The sequence below is a fragment of the Porites lutea genome, chromosome 11 (assembly GCF_958299795.1).
Source record: "Porites lutea chromosome 11, jaPorLute2.1, whole genome shotgun sequence".
Classification (NCBI taxonomy): Eukaryota; Metazoa; Cnidaria; class Anthozoa; order Scleractinia; family Poritidae; genus Porites; species Porites lutea.
This window is the reverse complement of record NC_133211.1, coordinates 2,330,238-2,351,196: the sequence shown is the minus strand read 5'-3', so window position 1 is coordinate 2,351,196 and position 20,959 is coordinate 2,330,238. Positions and strand designations below refer to the sequence as shown.

General features: G+C 38.5%; 2 protein-coding genes across 2 annotated transcripts; one reads left to right on the top strand and one right to left on the bottom strand.

Annotated features, from left to right (window-relative positions):
- Positions 1-1,869: 1,869 nt before the first annotated feature.
- LOC140952695 (sedoheptulokinase-like) lies at positions 1,870-6,445 on the bottom strand. Its single transcript, XM_073402137.1, has 4 exons — positions 5,800-6,445; positions 4,233-4,408; positions 3,968-4,114; positions 1,870-3,517 (listed from the first exon to the last, which is right to left on the bottom strand). Exons 1-4 carry the CDS (start codon positions 6,432-6,434, stop codon positions 3,054-3,056), a joined length of 1,422 nt encoding a protein of 473 aa, XP_073258238.1. The 5' UTR covers positions 6,435-6,445; the 3' UTR covers positions 1,870-3,053.
- A 72-nt stretch (positions 6,446-6,517) lies between these two features.
- On the top strand, positions 6,518-14,020 carry LOC140951650 (flavin-containing monooxygenase 5-like). Its single transcript, XM_073400946.1, has 4 exons — positions 6,518-7,135; positions 9,033-9,736; positions 11,752-12,078; positions 12,240-14,020. Exons 1-3 carry the CDS (start codon positions 6,562-6,564, stop codon positions 12,076-12,078), a joined length of 1,605 nt encoding a protein of 534 aa, XP_073257047.1. The 5' UTR covers positions 6,518-6,561; the 3' UTR covers positions 12,240-14,020.
- Positions 14,021-20,959: the final 6,939 nt, after the last annotated feature.

Below are 20,959 nucleotides of genomic sequence, written 5' to 3'. Positions count from 1 at the left end.
GGTCCAGGGTTTTTTGTGGGGTTTTGTTTGGAAGCCCTAGGGACTTTGAGGACTTTTGATCCCTGCCCCCCTTCAACCATCCCTGACACCGATGTGCTGCTGGTGGACATTTTCATGTTCCAAGTTACTATAATCTGGACTGGGAAGGGATTCAGAAGCTTGTGGACAAAAAGAGGATTTTTCTGGCAGATAGCAATATTCATGGTGGTATGTATAAAATTGATGCTTTGTAGTTCCATGTCATTACTTTCAAAGACAAGCAAAGGAAAATAGAACCAAAAGAGGGGGGTGGTGGTGGTAGCTGACACAAATTAAAGGAGGTGATTTAACGTCACTAGAAAAGTTTACTCAACAACATTCATATTCTTGCTCAGTTGTATTATAGTATGTACATGTATGAGAAACCTGATTGATCAGCAGACTTAGCCAACTTAGGGGTAGTTATACTTATTATTATGACTCACACAATATTTTGGGTGGGAAGGTGACTGAGCAAGAATGAAATAATAATTTATTATTTCCACGCTAAATCAGAATGTATCATCAAAAGTTACATTATTATTGCATATGAAACTGTCCGACTTGCCAGTTAACAGCCTATTTATTTACCTGAAGGTGATGGACCCCAGGTAGGTGAGGTAACCCAGTCAGGTAACCTGCCTTTCAATATAATCTCTCGTTTTAATTTGATCACATTTACATGATAGGTGGGGTGACCTGCCACAATTTACCTCTCCTATCTGGAGTCCCAAACCTCCATGTAAACAGGCCCTAAATCTGTTAATTAGGTGTAATCAAACTTTATCGCTATGAGTGTTGTGAATAGGGCACCAATTTGAGCATGTATGGTGTGCATAGTGACAGCAGCATGGGGGATTTGTAATTCACATTCTCTTTTTATCTATTTTATTTAAGTTACTTACAAAACTTTCCATTTACTTTTCCTCACCAGATGGGTGGAACATGCCATTTTCTGACTACTATCAAGTGGACTGGACTCTGGGCCCCAGTGTTCTTGTCATTGGAAGGGAGACCACAGGTCCTGGAAAGACTGTAAAGAAATTAGCTCATGAAAACAAAGGACACATTGTTCATGTGCCAATGGTGAGCAAACTGGACAGGTTAAGTGCAGCAATGGCTGGCACTGTAATCATATGTGAGGCATACAGACAAGTGGTTACTGCTACGCAAGCAAAAAGATAGCATCAAAAAATAAATAATGAGTGGAGTCCAATTCAGTCTGTAATCATACAAGTGATTAAAAAAAATCAGACGACTACTTAGCAGGAGTCTGATTTGTTTAATCACGAGTATGATTAGTTATGGTAACAGGACTGAGAGGAGTCCAATTCGGTCTGTAATCATACGAGTGATTAACAAAATCAGACTCTCGCTACTGTTTAATCACGAGTATGATTACAGACCGAATTGGGCGACACAGACTTCTGTTACCAATTAATCATAACTTTTAACAATGTTTGTGATATATAAGGCTCTTTTTTTAAATCAAAACACAAGAAATTCCAAATTTTTGCCAGCAGTGAAGAAAAGCTATTTAAGTGCACGCATGATGGTGTGTACTGTCCAATTACTTAGGTATAATGCGTACTGTCCTATTAAACTGTCCTAGGCTAAATCAGGGCAGTTGATAACCAATCAACTTCAACTTCAACTTCAACTTTATTTAAATTTGAAAATATAGCAAAAGATACATTGGGACTGGCCTGCAGTTAGCGAGGCTATTTGAGGCAGGCCAGGCTACATAATTTACAACAAAGCTCAACAAACTAGACAAATACAAAGAAATTAAGCGTTATATAAGTATATACATTTTACATTAAATAGATACGTTCTACTTAAATGCAAGGACAATAATTAAAGTGAAATTTTAAAAATAAAATAAAATGAAAATAAAGGACAAGAGAATTACTTTTTCATTTTCACGATGATCGTATCCACATCAATATAGGAGTCTTCAGTTTCAAGAAAATCAATAGCATTTCTTTTAGTGATCTTTTAAAAGCTTTTTTCGGTCTTTCTTTAAGAATTTGAGGTATCCCATTCCAAATTTTGATCAATCAGATTTGAGAATTTTGTTATAGTTATGATTACAGACCGAATTGGACAAGGGGAAGTTCTGTTCACAATTAATCATAACTATAACAAAATTTTTGATGTTTTAGCCCCCTTGAAAAATAAAAACACACAAGAAATTCAAAGAGTTTTGTTGCTAGCATAAAAAAAAGCCATTTAAGTGTGCGCGCGATGGCGTGTACTGTCCAATTACATAGGCATGAGGCGTACTGTCCTATTACACTTTCCTATTAGTGCTGAAATCAGGACAGTTGATAGCCAATCAGATTTAAGAATTTTGCTATAGTTATGATTAATAATATATTGTATTAGTGAATATTTTCAAAACAGATGTTTACAACATTCATTGTAAAAATAAATACAGTTTGTCACTGCATCAGTTTTAATATTATGTAACTGCAATCAAGGACACCTATCGTGGCTCACACTGCTCTGGTACATGTGCCTGCCTTTCTCCCTTCCAATGTTGTTTTGTCATGGTTTCTTGAGGCCAGCATTGAAAGGAAGAGGGAAAAGGATGTCAAGCACAACATGTCAACATTAGTACTCTTATTGAGTAAAGTTCTAATGTTATGAATTGTAGCTTCAAGTCAACACTTATGTGAGACCATCTACAAACATTAATAATCTAAGGAGACAAGACTAGTAACCGCTAGTTGCTCCCGCAATGATATATTTTATAAATAATATTGTTCATCACTAGGACCCCTAGCAGGGCAATTCCATTATTATTAGTTTTGGCTCCATTAAATCCTTTTCCAGTGAGTAGAACATTTAAGGAGCAGCCTCTCAGAATGTGAAGCTCATTTAATGAATTGTTCCCACAAGCTTTATTGCGCCGTCAACTTCTTGCAAATACTTCTAAAATGAACACTTAAGGGTGGTTTCCTGCATTGTTCAGTAGTTTCTTTTACCCCTTTAATAGTAATAATTATGCTCTCTGCAAAGTGCATCTTGTATTAAGTGTATTCTAAAATAGCAGCCAATGCAGCACCAACTGACCCTTCTGAGTTGTTGCTCATCACAAGAGGCAACCCAAAAACCTGTTCAACTTGTTTTTGAAGAACCTGATTTCTTATTAAAGCACTTCCAGTGCCTACAATCCTTTGCACGCCGTGCAGGTGAAGGAATTTTTTGGGCATCATTTCATGTAAATTTTCCACAAGTCCACGACAAAGTGAGAGTCCCACATCACCCAGTGAAATATTGTCTGATGAGAGATTGCTTACTTCAGCCCTCCTATCTGGCATGTGTCGCTCACCCCATAGTGTTGCAGTAATTTTCAGAGATGATGAACTCTTCTTCTCAGCACAATCAAGAATCCTCTGATAAATTTCATCAGTGGCTGGAAGGTGATCATTCAAACCAAGATCCCTTATCCATGATGTTAACATTTGAACATATGTAGCCAAAACATTACCACCTTGGAATAAACAAAACTCTTTTACCTTCCACTTTTCATGGACTTATAGTAATGTATTAGACCTTTTCAGTCCTACATGTAATAGTGTCCAAGTATATGTAAAGAATTCATTAAATTCTTACATCCAAAGAAATAAATTTGCACCATGCAAAAGTCATGTAAAAGGGGTTTCATTTAAATGAAAACACCTTGGGATGTCCTCCACTAATTTCCATTAAGTGACAAATTAACTCTAAATAATTTGTTCTTAGGATGAAGGGGAATTTTCAGTTTCCTCACGTAAATAGGCTCCCCTTGTGTCCCATGCACATATGGTTATAACACTTGCATTTTGACAAATTTTCGTTTTTCTGATGTAAATAGTAAGTTCTCTTTAGCTTGTGTCTGTCCTATGGTTATAACACTCCAAATTTGGCAAATTTGCAAACAAAAATTCAACAGATAAACAACCTGATAGTGATGCTGCAGTCATGACCTTCTTTCCTTGAAAGAATGGAAGGCATTTCACAGCCTTACTCGGCAGTTCACCAGTGAAAATATTGCCTTTGTCATCAGGTACAACCACTGCTAGTTGACTAGAAGTGCTGACATTCAGAACTGAAAGGTCAATGTAAGCTAAGTATCATAAGAGAAAACAAAGAAGTGCAATATTGATGGACAAATGGGAAATTCAGCTGAATTATAGAAATGTCTGACTGAAATTTCATCAGTGTACCTGCATCAGTTTCTGAAGAAATTGTGGAAAGCACTGCACATTGAAAGTCTCCCAGAGCCACCCCGACTGAAATTCCAGAAGGAATGCCAAACAATGGCTGTTGAAGTTTACCAGCTACAGCTGATGATTCAGCTACTACAGGCAGGAGATGGGTGGGGAAGTTTGCACTCTTCAAGCTGTTAGACAGTACAAAATGACAGCTTGATTATAGGTTATTACCGTATTTATTCAATTAACCGCCCTGGGCGCTTATTAAATTTTTGGACCTTGAGAGTGGGTGCTTATTCGAGGCTGGGCGCTTATTACATTTTCATCATTTTCAGCAAGTGTAGTATGTTTATTTCGCAACAAAACAACAAATGGTAATAACAAAACGCGAAGATGTAACAAAGCAAGGTTTCTGTAAAATACTCTGAACAAAACTCTGTCTTCGGGAAGTCTCTAATTAGTAGTTATTCAGTTTTTTTGCGGGGCTGTGAGGGGGAAGGGGAGTGGGTTTTGGTTGTGGTCGCTTACTTGAGTTTGAGTGGAAAGGGGAGGGGTGGGCGCTTACTCGAGGCTGGGCGCTTATTAACTTTTTCTCTCTCTAGGATGGGCGCTTATTTGAGGTGGGCGCTAATTCGAGGTTAGACGCTTATTCGAATAAATATGGTATCTACACAATTAGAATGGGTGGGGTGGGAAGCTATGAAAAATATCTGGAGTTAGAGTTGCGGTCATCTGGAGTTTCTATCAATAAAAGAAGAATCTCACAACTTTTTGTAAGACTTCCAGATTTTCCTTTGGGGTTGGCAAGTCTGTAGCAAGAAACATGGTTTATGTCTTTGGTGGCAAACCTCAACACAAACCTCCCAAAAGTCCCCTCCCCCCACCCCCCAAAGTTTAAACCCCTTATGAAAGACAACCTCCAAAGGGGTATAGAACGGTATGTCAAAAAAATGTTGGTCTCAGAAAATTTTGGCTTGATCTTAAAATCTCAGGAGTATTTTTGATAGGTCTCAAAGTCTTGTTTTCAGGTGATTTTTTTGCATCTTGGAGTCTCAAATTTTTTTCCTGACAGGTCTCAGAGTTGTTGATTTGTCGTTTTTTCTTTCTGTTTGTTCTTCCTTCAGGAATTTAATTTTCCAGAGTTCATGGAATGCCATATAGCTTATCGATATGAACTTGTAGATTAAGACAGTGAAATGAGACAAAGCAGTATACTGGTGGGCTTCTGCTAGCTTTTGGTCATTTTATTTAGTTTTAGTTGTACTGTAAACTTGAAATTTTCTGCGCTTAGAGTCTTCAGGCGGAATTTTTAGAAGTATAGTCTCGGGCTCAGAAGTGATAAAAACGCTGAAGTCTTGGTCTCGAATTTTGAAACCAGGGTCTCAAATCACAGGCTTGCAAAGTTTCGAATTTACCAATCTATACCTCTCATAGGGGCACACCCAACCATGTTCAAAGGGTTCTCTCTGGTTGGTTGGGGCCAATCAAATCTTGGTACTTGGGAGTGGTGAGGTTTAACTATATTATAAAGTATTACACAGCCTGAAATGGTTATTATTTTAGTCCTAGTAAGACTTACAGGTCCAACTCCCACTTCATGTTCTCAACATCAAAATAACCCCAGCTGACAGCATTCTGAGAAGACATACAAGGCTCTTCCAATTGACACAACAAACACACAATGAAATCCATGATCGTTCCTGCACAGTCATAACGTTCTAGAAGACTTGGATAGTTTCTTTGCAGCCAGAAAAGACTAGCACATCCAAAGCCCGTAGAAATAGCGACGTCTGTCTGAGTAAGGGGAAGCGTAGCCAAAAATTCATTAGTACATCTTCTGTCTTCCCAAGTTATAAGATTAGAAACATTGTTTTTGCTAGTATCCCAAGACTTGGCCATGCAATATCCTCGTTTCCACAAAACGCAGCCATGCATTTGTCCGCATATCCCAATTCTGTTTACTCTGGCAAGGAGCTGTGGTGACAGTTGACCAAGAGCATCTTGTAAAACAGACAGGATTTTTCTGACATCTTGTTCTACAAATGACGTGTTCTTGTCTGAAATATTTGCATTTGTTTCCCTTCTAACGCTCTCAATAACTTCTCTAATGTTATGACTCAATAAGCTCGCTTTGATCGAGGTTGTACCAATGTCGATTCCAAGGATAAATGTGTTGGAACAGCTGGCGCTCATTTCGTTGCCTTCGTCCGCCATATTGTGTAACGCAATAGTCTGCGTGACAAAGAGATTTTGCAGTACAGACTGATCGATGACGGAGCAAACATCCCAGAAAGTCTTTCGGACTCAAACATAAGACAGGGGACTCTGCCGGCCGGGAAAAATGAAAGTTGCAATCATCGGCGCTGGAGCAAGCGGCCTAACCTGCATAAAATCTTGCAAAGACGATGGTTTGGAGCCAGTGTGCTTTGAACAAGAGGATTCCATCGGAGGACTGTGGTATTTTACGGAAGAAGAGCGGCATAGCTCTGTTTACAGATCAACTGTAATCAACACCAGCAAAGAGATGATGTGTTTTTCAGATTTTCCAATACCTAAGGAGTATCCACCGTATATGCGCCATGATAAAATCGTACAATACTTCCATCTTTACGCTGAAGCGTTTGATCTCTACAAGCACATTCGATTCCGTACGAAAGTAGTCGATCTTAGAAAAACGTTTGATTTTGAAGAGAGCGGAAAATGGGAGATTGTCTTTCAAGAACTCAACGGGAAGGATTCTGGAGAAGACAGAGTAGAAGTTTATGATGCGGTGATGTTATGTGTCGGGCATCATTCTGAGCCTTCGTGGCCAAATCCTAAGTTTCCGGGCCAGGACGAGTTTGCTGGCGTAAAGATTCACAGTCATTCCTACAAGGATTTTAAACCCTTCGAAAACAAAAAGGTTCTGGTGTTGGGTACGTCAAACAGACAGTTAGATAGCATTTATTTTAGCAAAATATAAAATTAAGGCCTGGTTTACATAAAGGAGATTGGTCCGGATTTATAAATGTTCTGGATGTATAACAATAAAATTATTAGATTATTCAAATGGCCAGGCGTTTATCCTGGCCGGGGGTACACTCAAGGAAAGTTTGGGTAGTGATGTGCTGACGACCCAATTCATACCTAATGGGGAAGTGCTCTCCTTCCCCTGGTATTTAAACAATTTACAACACTGGTTGGGGGACTTTGCCAGACTGCTTAAGGTGCAGTTTAAAAGTAATGAGGGAATGAGTACTGATGCCCCCATACAAAAGTGTGAAAGTGAGATAGACCACTACACTGGGCACTACGTGCCCTACTCTTTACGAAGAGCGTGTGGGTCCTTTAACATCCCACAGATTTATTACATGTGCAAGGGCTTGTGAGACGGGGCCTACGGTTTATTGTCCTTATCCGAGAAGACTAGAAAGTCTAACCGTTTGCGGATGTTATTACAAAGGCAGCACTTTCTGCTCAGTTATTTAAAGACCGTGAGTGTTGGTCCGGCTGGGGTTTGAACCTACAGCCTCCTGCTCAGTGTACCGGCACTTATCCCATTGAGCTAACCTTGTGGCGGTTAATGTGATGGTTAATATCATTTGAAACTAGAAGCAGAGACATTAACAATAGATAGTTATGACACCAACTTCTTGCACTTTTTTCTCGTTCCTTGACCTCTGATTTCCTTGGAATAGAATACTTGTTAATGTAGTTAATGTTTTATTTTATTTTATTACATGGCCATGTCTCAAAAGGACTGGAAACAAACAAATTCAAGAATTTGATTGGCTAAAATCGATCTTGACAGCGGTCTAGATTTTCCCATCTAGACCAGCATCTAGACCGATCTTGTTGTAACAGTTGTCCTCAAAAAGTTACAAACAAAGAATATAAAAAAATTGGCTTGTTTGTACAAAGTTTGTACAAAGCTGGACTTTGAACAGTTATTTTTGTCCCGTTCGGACTGGAGACCAGTGACAGAAGAAAGCCAGCTAAATGCTTGAGCCCACGCAGGGAAGCAAATAAAATTATATATGTTTTTGTTCCTTAGCTTTCTTGTTTGGCTATATAATCATCTTATTAACCGAGCTAGGTCGGTCTGTATGGGAGAAGTTTGACCTAAGAGTCAAATATAAACACCAATAGGTGAGCTTTTGCGCGAAAACATATCTTCACACGTGAAAATAACATGTTATTTTCACATGTGAAAAGATCACCGTTGCTATGGCTGCATAATAAATTGCACCTTTCACAGCCACAAGCTATTGAAGTGAAACGGTTTGGTATTTCATTGGTCTTTATATAATATAAATAGAAATAGAACATTACATGGTCGCTTGGAGATACAAAATTTCTCTTCTCATGTTGAAAAGTATTATTCACCACTTGAAGAGAATTTTTTTTATCACCGTACAGCCATGTAATATCCTTTATTTATTTTTCTGTGATGCGTGATTGCTTTAAAAACAATCAGCATGATGCATGATAGGTCCCCCCCCCATTTACTGCCCTGTATATAGCTAACAATTTTTGTTTGAATATAATCAAATTGCTTTTGAGTAAACAGACCTTTCTATACAAATTTAGATTGTGAGAGTTTAACATTTCCGACCAGTCAGTCATTTTTTCCATCAAAATGCATAAATTATTCCAGATGAGAAAACACCAGCTTGTCAACTGAGAAATAACCCAGTTTAAGTCATCTTGACCAGTGAGAGCTTGTCTTGGGGGTTAACTAAGGGTTGTATGTCCTGCAGTATATAATCATTTTACATACCATTGTATTATATGAAATGATTAATACACTGTTATTATTATTTTTTTGTGCAGGTATAGGAAACTCTGGAGGAGACATTGCCGTGGAACTTAGTCGCCACTCTTCACAAGTCTTCCTTAGCACTCGCAGGGGTGCATGGGTGCTGTCCCGCCTTGGGAAAGGTGGTGAGCCCGCAGACCAACAAGCAGGGAGACGATTTATATGGTCTTTACCTAGAAAATTACTTGGTTACCTTTTTCACAAGGTAGTAAATGAGAGATTTGATCATGAAGCATTTGCATTGCGCCCTCAACATCCTATTACTGCTCAGCATCCTATGGTTAATGATGATCTTCCCCATCGCATCATCACAGGAAATGTGGTTGTTAAGCCCAACGTGAGCCACTTCACTAAGACAGGAGTTGTTTTTGATGATGGTTCTGAAGTGAATGACTTGGATGTAGTGATCTTTTGCACAGGATACAAGATAGGATTCAAGTTTATAGATCATTCCATTTTGCCTGTAAATGATAACATGGTTGAATTGTACAAATATGTATTTCCACCAAACCTGGAAAAACCAACTCTTGCTGTTCTTGGTTGCATTCAGCCCCTCGGAGCTATTTTTCCTATATCAGAGTTACAAGCACGCTGGGCAACGCAAGTCTTTAGTGGAAAGAAATCACTCCCCTCAAAGGTTGCTATGATGGAAAACATCAAAAAGAAAAAAGAAGATATGGCAAAGCGATACTATGCTACTAAGCGTCACACCATACAGGTGAGATGTCATAATAATTATAGGACCTCAAAATTTGTAAGAAGAAAAGTAACCCTTAGTAACATGTTCTAACATTCGACAATATTTATCAACTCTAAAAACATTTTCTGCATGCAAGACACCCGTGGCCACCCTAAGGCTGGTTCTGATATGCTGCCAGTGGTCTCCCAAGGTATTTAAGGCTATGCAGGCCACCTGACTTAATTCACAGGAAAAATGCTGCCACCTGGCTTAAAAGCCAAAGATATAACCCTCGGCCAACAGAAGCCTATGTTGACATTTAGAACTAGTTATTTCAGAGAAGAAATCTCGCTATAAAAGTTAATGAAACATTGTCTGTTGTTTCTATTTGAGTGTTTTCTCACAATTGTTCATTAAAATAATAAAATTGATTTACTGTTGGATGAATATTTTTAAACCTGTGATGCATTGCTTTCACTGAACACAAACAGCAGCCATCACAAAGGGCCATTCAAAAAGCTTAGATGGAAAACGAAATGAAATTCTTGCACTCACTCTTTAGGGAGTTTCAAAATCGAGAACTCGGTCAATCAAAGATGCATGAAATGAAAATTAAAAGCTGGTCAAAACAAACTGAGTTCTTTTTCTCTGTGGAGAAAGACAGAAATATGGTGGAAGAAGTTCAGAGACCTAAAACGACACCAGATGTTCCAAAATCAGTTATTCCAAATAGGAAAAATCGGGTTAATACCCGCTGGCCTTCCTTAAATCCTAAGGAGAACACTGGCTGCTGACCTGGGGTTGGTTGTTCAAATCAGATGGGTTTAACTAATCGCGAGTATGTTAGGCCTAACCAGATTAAATTTCTTAACCACGGATTTGTTAACTTCAGGTTGAAAATACATTGTTCAAAGTGCAGTTAGAGGACTGGCTAGTTAACCTTTGGTTTACTGCAACTAACTTGCAGTTTGCATCTCATAATACTTGATTACATGAAATTTTGGCAACATATTAATTTAGCGATTTTGAAAAATCCTTTTTTAGTCGCACTTTAATTTAGCGATATTTCAAAATTATTGTGTAATGTAAGTGACTTAATTTTCGCATTTTCACAAACTGAAACTTTGGCGAATTAAGGTATTAAAAACTTTTACGACGACAATAGAACATTTATGTGATAAAATCAAACATCAGTAGCTTCCTTTTAATTAAAATCATACAACATTCTGAAACTTAATTTTGAATGAAACAAACCAAACTGCAACTACTGTAATGCTATGACCTCACTCAGATTCAAGGTACACAAAGTCAATAATACAGGTCATAATCGACTGTTAAATAGCATATGTCTGTGAAAGTGATCAGATGGGGAAATTCCATATTGTACTCATTTAAATTAAGCGACGATTTAAATTTAGTAGCACTGAATTTTGATGCCTTTTCCTTTAACGATTTTAAGAATTTTAGAAAAATTGCTGAATTCACCAAATTTTAGTGTCGCCAAAATATCATGTACAGTGGAACCCCGATTTAACAAGGGGCCAAGGGACTGACAACATTTGTTTGCTATAAAGAGTTTTCATTTAATATCGAGGTCCTTTTTCATATATTTTACTACTGTTGGGGAAAAGAAAATCATTTGTTATAATGAGGACTTTGTTATATAGATATAGGTTCGTTAAATCGAGGTTCCACTGTATTAAGGTACTTTTAATTCTTTTATGTCCTAAAAAATAAGAGGAGGAAAAATAAGTAATCCCAGAAAACTTATTTGTTGCCTCAGATTTGCTATTAACCAAGAAAGTCGAAGAAAAATTGCACGTTTCGCAAAGTATGTTGACAAACAGTGTGACAAGCCAAAGGAAAAAAGTGTTGTCACAAATAACACCAAAACAATGCTGTAGGCCTGGTGAAAGTCCCAGGCCAGAGAAGTGGCAGAATCTTCCTTCTTGTGCCTAGTTTATTTAATTCACAAACTTTCAAAAAGAAACAAAGAGAACTGGTGGGCTCTAAGGTCTTCATAAAATTTTCAATGTTTATCTTTTATCACTCAGGTTGACTACATTCCATACTGTGATGAAATAGCCAGTGAGGTCGGTTGTAAACCAGACTTGTGCAGGCTCTTTTTCAGTGACCCAGTCTTGGCCCTAAGGTGCTTTTTTGGACCCTGTACACCAGCACAGTATCGTCTCATGGGACCTGGTACATGGGTGGGTGCAAAAAAGGCCATTGAAGATGCTCCTGGAAATGTGATTTATGCAACAAAGACCCGAACTTCACCACACGAGAAGAAAATGACATCCACAGAAACACACAGCCTAAAGATTTTGGTTTTAGTAGTTGTGTTGGTTGCTTTCTTTCTGAGATACATACAGTCATAGGTAATTCAGCCATCAGATGTTATTGTAAATTTTACCACTTAGCTTCTATAATAATGCAGTACTTCAGTTCGACCTTTCTTTAATGGCGACCTTGGAATATGTAACATGTAATAACAAACAAGGGTTTAAGCCATTTATTTTATCTTGTACATCTTTCTCAGATCCAGAAAGAAATACACTATCAAGTTACACTTGCCAGGTTTCACCACAAACAATCATTAAAAATATTAATTTAAAATATGCTTATTTTTCAATAAAACAGTCTCAATACACAGTCTGCATCAAACATTGATTACCGGATGACAAATTATAAGAAATTCTCTTTAAAATTCAGAGGAGCTCAATGCTGAAATGATGTACCAGAGGAATAAAAAAAATAAAATATTTAAAAGTAATGTTCGAAAAATTACCAGCAAGTTATGTACAAAATCAAGTGTAGATTTTTAACAATCAAAACCATCTGCTATAAACAAGCTTATTAAAACTAGGGTTCTTCCCAGAAAACCTCATCACAACTTGCTTAGACCTCCTGCAACCATAGCATTAAGATTTTAGCAGGCTTACATATTGTATAGTGCTTTTATTGCTGAGGATTGTGTTGCCAGTTACTAAAGTTAAAGACAATAACGATGGAAAAATTAAATTTGAAAAAAGGATCTACTAACATTAATTTTACATTGCTTGTAGGAAACATATTTTGAACTCTCGCTTTTGGAATCGTCAGTTACCTTCTTAACAAGATAAATTTAAAATATAAAGAAAATTATTCTAAGCTCTTCAATAGAGCCTTCAAAACACAGAAAAGCCAATCAGAACAGCATGTGGCACATAGCATATATATTTTTTGAAAACAAAACTGGTACAAGACAGTGGTAAGTCGAGAATTTTAAGATCATACTCAAACAGCAAGAACACTGTGGTTCAGGGTAAGGATTCAGTAGTAATTTTGGGGAAAGTTGGGAACAAGATTTCCTGAACTCACCCCTTTAACCAACCCAGAACTCCCCTTCCTGTTATCCCGTTGACCTAAAACATCCCAGCTTCTAGGAATGAGATTTTCATGAGTCGCTTTTGGGCCACTCTTCGTTATTGCCTGAACAGTCAAAATAAGGAGGATCTGTGATCAAAAAGAGTTTCTGAGCAATGTCATTGGCTTTGAGGTGAAATGCCCTTACTGTATGAGTTGGAAAAAACTTCAGACAAGAGTGGTGCATTTTGTGCTCTCTGATGACTTGAGCTAAGACGAAGGCTCAGTATCCTCACCTTTAAGTGGAAATAACTGGAACAACATGGGGTTTTTGGGGATGGTTAATTTCTGGTCCAGGGCTTTGGTGGGGTGTTGTTTGGAAGCCCTGGGGACTTTGAGGAGTTCTGATTCCCCTCCCCCCCCCCCCCCCCTAAATCATCCCTGACACCTTGGATCGAGTCCTTTTCGACTTGCGACAAAATCACATGATAAATCACAGTTAATAATTACTAACTATGCACACTTTTGTAACCTTTCAAACTATTAAAGTGTGACTGTTTGTCATAAGACTATATTAACAAGGTAAAATAATAATTGGGTCGACCTCCAGAAGGTGGTTGTTGTTCATTGTGGTGGGGTGACCATATTAATAAAATAATAATAGGACTTTCTGACATTAGGAAGACACTGGACTTTGATAAGGCAGGATTCCACTGAAATTGTTAAATAAAAGAACTCTGGGAAAGACCATTCCTTTTGTGGAAAATTGTGAATGGCAACATTTTCAGAAATCCCCTAATATTATTGTGTTAGTTACCTACAAAAGCTCTTAATCAAAGAGCACAGTGGATAAGGAACATGTTGTAAACCTTTCAACTCTTTTGTTAAAGTTGATGGAAGGAAATAAGTTGGAGTAGTTACCATGGTTACAGATTTACAATAAATCTTGTAAAATAAAAACTTGTTTTTACAACATTTCATTGAGTAAATTTCACTGTGAGTTTTTCAATACTAATGTAATATGAGTTATCTCCTAAATTTCATTAGAATATTATTGTCATTTTCATGTACACTGGGTTGCTTTTTACAGTCATAATTTTGCCACATAGGATATGTTTGATTATCTTATGAAATGAAGACTTTATTGGTTGTTACTTTACATTTTCTTGACAAAACAATAAGAGCTCAAATCGTCTATTCCTGTGAATAAATTCAATCTCAATTAATACTTTGAAAAGAAATGCCACAACTGATCTTATTAATACAACTGAACAATCAGTTGAAAACCATTATTAGTACACAACATTGTCAATCTTTATCTATTTGGTACAAACATTTATCAACAAACAATGACAGGGCAAAGAAAGCCAAAAACACCAACTCAACGATTCAGTTTACTTCAATAAATGTAAAGGTAACTGCAACAGTTTTGGCACAAGTTCATGAGTAGCCCAATAAAACATGTTTAACATTTTACATAACGATACATTCCTCTCTGTGAGTAATTTCACTTGAAATGCAATGACTGGGTAATAAACAATCACATTTTTGCACTCATGAGGTTTAGCTACCGTGTGCGTTTCTTTCATGTCTCTTTAAATGTGATGACTGGGTATATCGCTTATCACAATATTTGCACTTATGAGGTCTCACACCTGTATGTGTGAACTCATGTTTCTTGCAATTATATGATTGAGTGAATCCCTTCAAACAATACTTGCACTTATAAGGCTTTTCTCCAGTGTGTGTATATTCATGTTCTTTGCAGGTAGATGATCGCATAAAGCACTTATCACAATACCTGCACTGGTGTGGTTTGATGCCTTTGTGAGTGTTCTCGTGTCTTTTGCGGTCTGATGACCAACTAAAACACTTTTCACAATACTTGCACTGATAAGGCTGCAATTCTTGGTGGGTTTTTTTGTGTTCATTGCACTCTGATGAGCGTGGAAAGGACTTGTCACAATATTTACACTTGTATGGTTTAACTCCTGTATGTATCAGTTCATGCTGGCGGCAGTGAGTCGACCGGCTGAAAGAATTATCACAATGCTTGCATTCATAGGGTTTCACACCTGTGTGGGTTGATTCATGTTGCTTGACATTTGATGACTTCTTAAAGCTCTTGTCACAATACTTGCACTTATAAGGTTTCACTGCTGAACATGAAAGTTCATGTTTCTCATGATCTGATGACTTATTAAAGTTCTTATCACAATACTTGCACTGGATAGATTTCACTTTTTCATGTTTCATTTCATGTTGCTTACAACGTAACATTTTTTTGTACCTCTTGTCACAAAACTTGCACTTGTAAGGCTTCTTTTCTGAGTGTTGTATCTGTTCATGATCCTTCCAATGAGATTTGCCTCCTTTGTGTTCACATTTATGTTGTTTGTAATCTGAGGAATTGCTGAAGGTAATACCACAATCCACACACTGCATTGTCTTGCTGCTTGCACTTGTTTGTTAAAATTAACTGCTTGCTTTGATTTCCTGCTCTCAAGACCCACTTTGCCAGTGTGAGTGAGGTGAATAACCCTGAATGTTGTTCTTTTGTACTCTTTCACTTCTAAAACTAAAAAGGGTAGATCAAAATATCAAATTGGCCTTTACAAGCCGTATACTAATCTACAGAAAATTATACCCCGGGAGACTACTCATCAAAGTTTTATACGGGGAGGCCCCGCCCTGAGGTCCAACCCCTTATGTACCCCTTTCATATACCTTTCATTGGAAAATGGTTCTTAAAAAAAACGCCAAGAATTACAGGCTTATCACTACCTACGTGTAGCTGCACCCTCCCCCTGACAAAGGAAAGATGGAGAAGGGAGCGCCCTCTCTCTGTTTTTCCTTTGTCAAGGGGAGGGTGTGGCTACACATAGGCTATCCTCTCATATACCTCAACTCGTGAATCCCCTCCCCTTTCATAAACCTGAGGCCTGAAAAAGGTAACCCCTTCTGGGCGGAGCCCCAAGCTAAGGCCATTATAGGAAGTTCCCTCCCCGGAAAGTAAACAATATCCCAGATGGCAGAAAAACATGTGATTCAATCCCTCAATATGACAAACAGTCCTTGCGCCATCTCAAGACTGTCGTTTTTGTACGTTTATGTAAAATCCTAGAAAAAGCTATAATGTGCAATTTTCGCAATTCTGTTGTACATTTCTATGTACATGTCATTGTCTTGACTCTTCGCCGTTTGCAAAAATTGTTTTGCATGAGATCAGTGTTGAGATGCGCGCGTTAAGAATGCGTTAAACAAATTTCAATAAGTCGTGGAAATTTGCATTAGTTGCCGCTGTGAGGGTTACAAAGACACATTCTTACCTTTAAGCTTTAACACCGCTGATGACCTACCCGGGTGATCTACAAACGTTAAAAAGAAGAAAAAGACCGCGAAACACACTAGAAGCTCCACGCGAACTTTCCACGCGCCAGTAAAACGGGTCTAGAGCTGCGATCCTTATGGTCAGCGCTACGGATCAAAGAGGTCGCATCTCGCGTCTCCTTCGAGCTTTGTCGAATGTAACCCGGACCGGAAGCGGATAACTTACAGCAGGAGCCCATCATTTGATGGGCTTTTGCTTACAGCCGTGCCCAACAGGGCTGGTAGAGTTAGCAATATTATTGTAATGTACATTGCCAATCAAGGGGTTATTATATTCGACCGTGTCAAACAAGGAAAACCGAAAGGCCTGAGGTTGTCTCTCCTTTACAGCAGGGGCGTAGCCAGGATTTTTCTAGAGGTAGGCACTATTTTCCGAACTCCACCTGCGTGAAAACTCAATTTTCCCACATTTCCCAGATAATCACCGGTAATACGAGGACATACTCCTCCGTGAAAATCTCAACTGACTTCTGGTCTTCTAGTCCTCTGTTAAGGAGTTTATTTTTTTTTCCCTTAGGAAAACATTGTGGGAGTCTTCGTTGTTGAGTTCATCTAAGGGTCTTTACTATAAATAGGCCCGGTAAGAAGGGTCACCTGCGTGCCCTAGCCACCTTCGGCGAGGCAACTTTCCAGTGGCGGATCCAGGAGAGGGACCCCCCTCCCCCCCCCCCCCCTGAGGGGCCGAAAAAAATTTTTTATAGACCAGGGTTCCCCCTTATCTAAGGGTCTGGATGATCCCCCCCACCCCCCCTCCCAACCGGCACTGTTTTCATACATTTCATTACAAAACGTGGTGAACCGAAAACAAGAAGTTGACTCAGCTGGATCAGTTTGAACCGCGGTGGTGACGTGGTGATCCCTGAGAAGAATGTCAACTAAGGGTCGGACTCGCAAAAAGGCAAATGAAATCCAAGCTCGCCTTTTAAATGTTTTTTATATAGAATTCAATCGTAGGTTTGCTTATTTAATCATTATCATTATCATTTTAATACTGTATTTATTATTTCTAATTCGGTTAAATTGTTCTTACCGTCATTGGCCTTCGAAGTTCAGGTACCCGGAAACAAAACTTGAAAACGGAATCTGGAAACGAAATACAGAATCGTGAAAGAAATTTTCAGACGACTGATTGGATTAAAGAAGTTACCAGATAGTATTGATAAAAACCTATGAAGTCTATGAACTATAAATGCTCGAATTAGCGCCCGGGGTTTCTTATTCAATTGTCCGCTGAGTGTGGTTTCGAATCAGGGCCAAGTTGTTCGAAGGCCAGATATCGCTAACCCAATCAGTTCAAGTTTCTTTTTCTTTTGCTGAAAAACATATTCTCGGATGATTTTCTCCATTCTCTTGAGAGCATCCAATCTTTAAATTGCAGACTAAAATAATTAAGCTGAATTTGCTTTTTAAGCTTTGTAGCTGAATTCAAATTTCGCATTAATCCTGGGTTAGTTTCACCCGGCTTTGAACAACCCGGGCCGGGTACTTATTTTCCCGATCAATACATTGTAGTCTCTAGGGGCCCCTCGATCAGTCTCATTTTACCAATACCAATTCCATTCGAGTGAAGGAGAGCATATAGATTTAACAGGTAAGCTGAGGTTTTGACTTTTGATGTCTTTTAGTCGGAATTAGATTTTAGTGAATTAGATTTAGATTTAGTGTGACTTAGTGCTTCGGATGGAGCCGAGTTTATTCCAAGTTTTAAAGAAATAAGTTTTCACCTGCGTATTGTTGAAATGAAAGGTAGAGTTTCATCTCACGACAACTAACATATGTTCCGTAGTCTTTATAAAGCAGATTGCACACAATTCAAAGTTGTTAATTTCAGTAAATTTGAAAATTCCTGGTTTCCTACGAATAGCGCGTGTTGTTTATTTCAGTGTTCCTACAAACGCAGTTATAGTTGCCGCGATTTGTTGGCGCCGTTTTCTGTGACTGTAAATTACGAAATGAGAAAAGCGTAAAAACGTGCATCTTCAGAGAAGCGAAACTTCCTGAGAAGCCGGCTGTTTATCGTTCACAAAAATTGCAAAATAAGCCGTATCGGCGACGTAAAATTCAAACATAGGCGTAATTTGTTAGAGTTCCGCCGCTTCTGATTGAATCTTCCAATGTCTGCGAACACGCGATTCAACATTGTTGTTACTGAGTATACACCAAGACCTTCGCTAAAGTGATTCCTTTCTTCAGAGAATTCACTTTAAGCTTTGAATCGTTTTAAATTATTGGCTCGTTACGTGAACAAGGACTTCTCGGTCTTGGGAAAAGGTCGGCTTGTGTTAAATGTATTTTTAACGTGACTGTAATTTAGGAAAATGTTGCATGTCCACTTAAAAGTAAACATGGTTTGTGGTATTTCCCTCCTTGTCTGCGGCAGCGCATGCTGCCAGTCATTATTGAATAAAAGCCTGGGAACTGATCACCCCTGAAAAGCCCCCGCGAAGCAACAACTGAAGAAATAGCTAAATTAGAAAGCCTGCTCTAGGATTACAGGAAAAAACCCGAATGTAAATAAGAACCTAGTGGTTTTAAGAACCTGATGGCAGAAATTTGCCATTTTAATAACCAAAAACACGAGAACCGGTGTAGCCAACCAAGTTCAAACAGTTTCTAATATGTTGGAACACAGTTAATTTTGATAAACATTCTAACAATGGAGTTTGACTTCGAGATAACAAGGTTACATCCTAAGAAAATGCTGATAAATACCATTGCAAACGTACATTCTGTAATCAATTCTTTATTAAACCTTATCATGATATCAGAGTGATTCATGTTCACTCTACAGTTTATCACCCCGTGTTGTGAATATTTAAAATACTGTATATTTAAGGACCAAACCCATGCAACTGTTCAATTTTTTCTGGTGATCAACAACTATTTCCCCTTTATAGAAAAAAGAGAACTTATTTAGCCTAAATTGTCAATAACTACCCCAAATAATACAAGAACCTATTTTGCCAAACTTCAAAAACTTTAGGTTATTACACGCGGGTTTTTATCGTAATGTGTGCAGGGCTGTCAACTCTTCCGGATAATCCGGATAATCCGGGAGACTCCAGATTTTGAACCGTTTCTCCCGGTCTCCAGATTAGAGTCTGAAATCCCCCGGATAATCGCCGAAGTTTGCAATTTCTTGTAGAAATGAAATTTCAAAATTGCGTTGTTTGAGCTATTTTACTGTTAACAACGAACGTTTCCTCACTAACTCAGGTATGCCATTGCAATATAAGCAATAATGTGATTGGTGGGAAGTAAGCTGATTAGGTCAAATGTTACAATTCCAACAATATCTTTTTCGCGCGTTTTTTTCCACAAATAACGTCATGTGCGTTTGCATTATGACGTCATTTATCATCCCTCCCGCATCAATTCTCAATATTTGAAGACTTGGGGGGTTGACAGCCCTGTGTGTGCTATTTTTCCTTTGGCCCTCAATTGAAAATCCTTAAATAAGAATGACCGAGACCCTAGGGGGTACTCGCTGTGACGGGGAGGCTCCGCCCGAAAGGGGTGCCTTTTTTATGCTTCAGGTATATTAAAGGGTAGGGATTTCACAAGTTGAAGTATATAAAAGGGTGGGGAAATCTGTCATTTGGGCCTGTAAAAGGGCCCAAAAGGGCTAACATATGAATTTTATGGCTTCAAAAAGTGACAGTTAAAAGGGATGCAAAGTGACAGTTATGCAAAGTTCTAAACAAGGTATGTGAGAAAGGGGTACCATTTGACAAGAGAAAGTATACGAAAGGGGTACCTTTTTAGTGAAATATGGTATATAAGAGGGTAGGGGGTTGCACCTTGAGGCGGAGCCTACCCGTATAAACATTTGTTGAGTACCCCCGCCTCCCCACACCCCCGGGATCGCGGGACCGAGACAAGGTTCTTGGATCTTTAAGGGGAGTGGAAGTGGAAACTGAAAGGCCTGGGAAAAATCAAAGGCGTCTCAGCGATTGGCTGATTAACCGTCAATCTGAATCAGTCGAAGCTTGTTTCAAGAGGTTCTTTCCCATAGAAAGGAGTAGAGGATTATCCGCGGTGAGTGTGTTTTCTTCTGATTCTGTGAAAAAAGTCCTTCTAAGCTATGTCTACTTTTTACCGGATAGCTTGTCTTGTCGACGTGAATCCGGTATGGTATAAAATACCAGTTCACAGTGCATCAAAGACTGTTTACTTCAACGTTATTCTGTGAGATAGCCGAGCTGTGGCCGGGATGGAACAAAATTATGAAAATAACTAAAAGCTACCGGGATGCCACACATGTATATCTTACCGTAAACAGATACAACCAGAAGGTTGAAGGTCGGTTTAGGATAATGCCGTACTACATCTATCTACTTTTTTCATGGCACTGAAATGTTTCATGAAGATAAGTTAAGCTTCTGTGCCTGTTGGTTTGGTTTCGATTTTCTTTGTTATGCCAATAAAGGCACAACATTTTCCAAAAGAATTTGATACAAATTTCAAGAAATTGCTGGTTATATATGTATAGTCACAATCTTGCACGTTGTTGAAATTTTAAAT

Coding starts and splice junctions, on each gene's coding strand:
- LOC140952695 (XM_073402137.1), bottom strand. CDS start 6,434: ATGGCGGACGAAGGCAACGAAATGAGCGCCAGCTGTTCCAACACATTT. Junction 4,115..4,232: donor TTCTTCAGAAACTGATGCAG/GTACACTGATGA, acceptor TTGACCTTTCAG/TTCTGAATGTCAGCACTTCT. Junction 3,518..3,967: donor GACTGCAGCATCACTATCAG/GTTGTTTATCTG, acceptor GTTTATTCCAAG/GTGGTAATGTTTTGGCTACA.
- LOC140951650 (XM_073400946.1), top strand. CDS start 6,562: ATGAAAGTTGCAATCATCGGCGCTGGAGCAAGCGGCCTAACCTGCATA. Junction 7,136..9,032: donor CAAAAAGGTTCTGGTGTTGG/GTACGTCAAACA, acceptor TTTTTTGTGCAG/GTATAGGAAACTCTGGAGGA. Junction 9,737..11,751: donor CTAAGCGTCACACCATACAG/GTGAGATGTCAT, acceptor TTTATCACTCAG/GTTGACTACATTCCATACTG.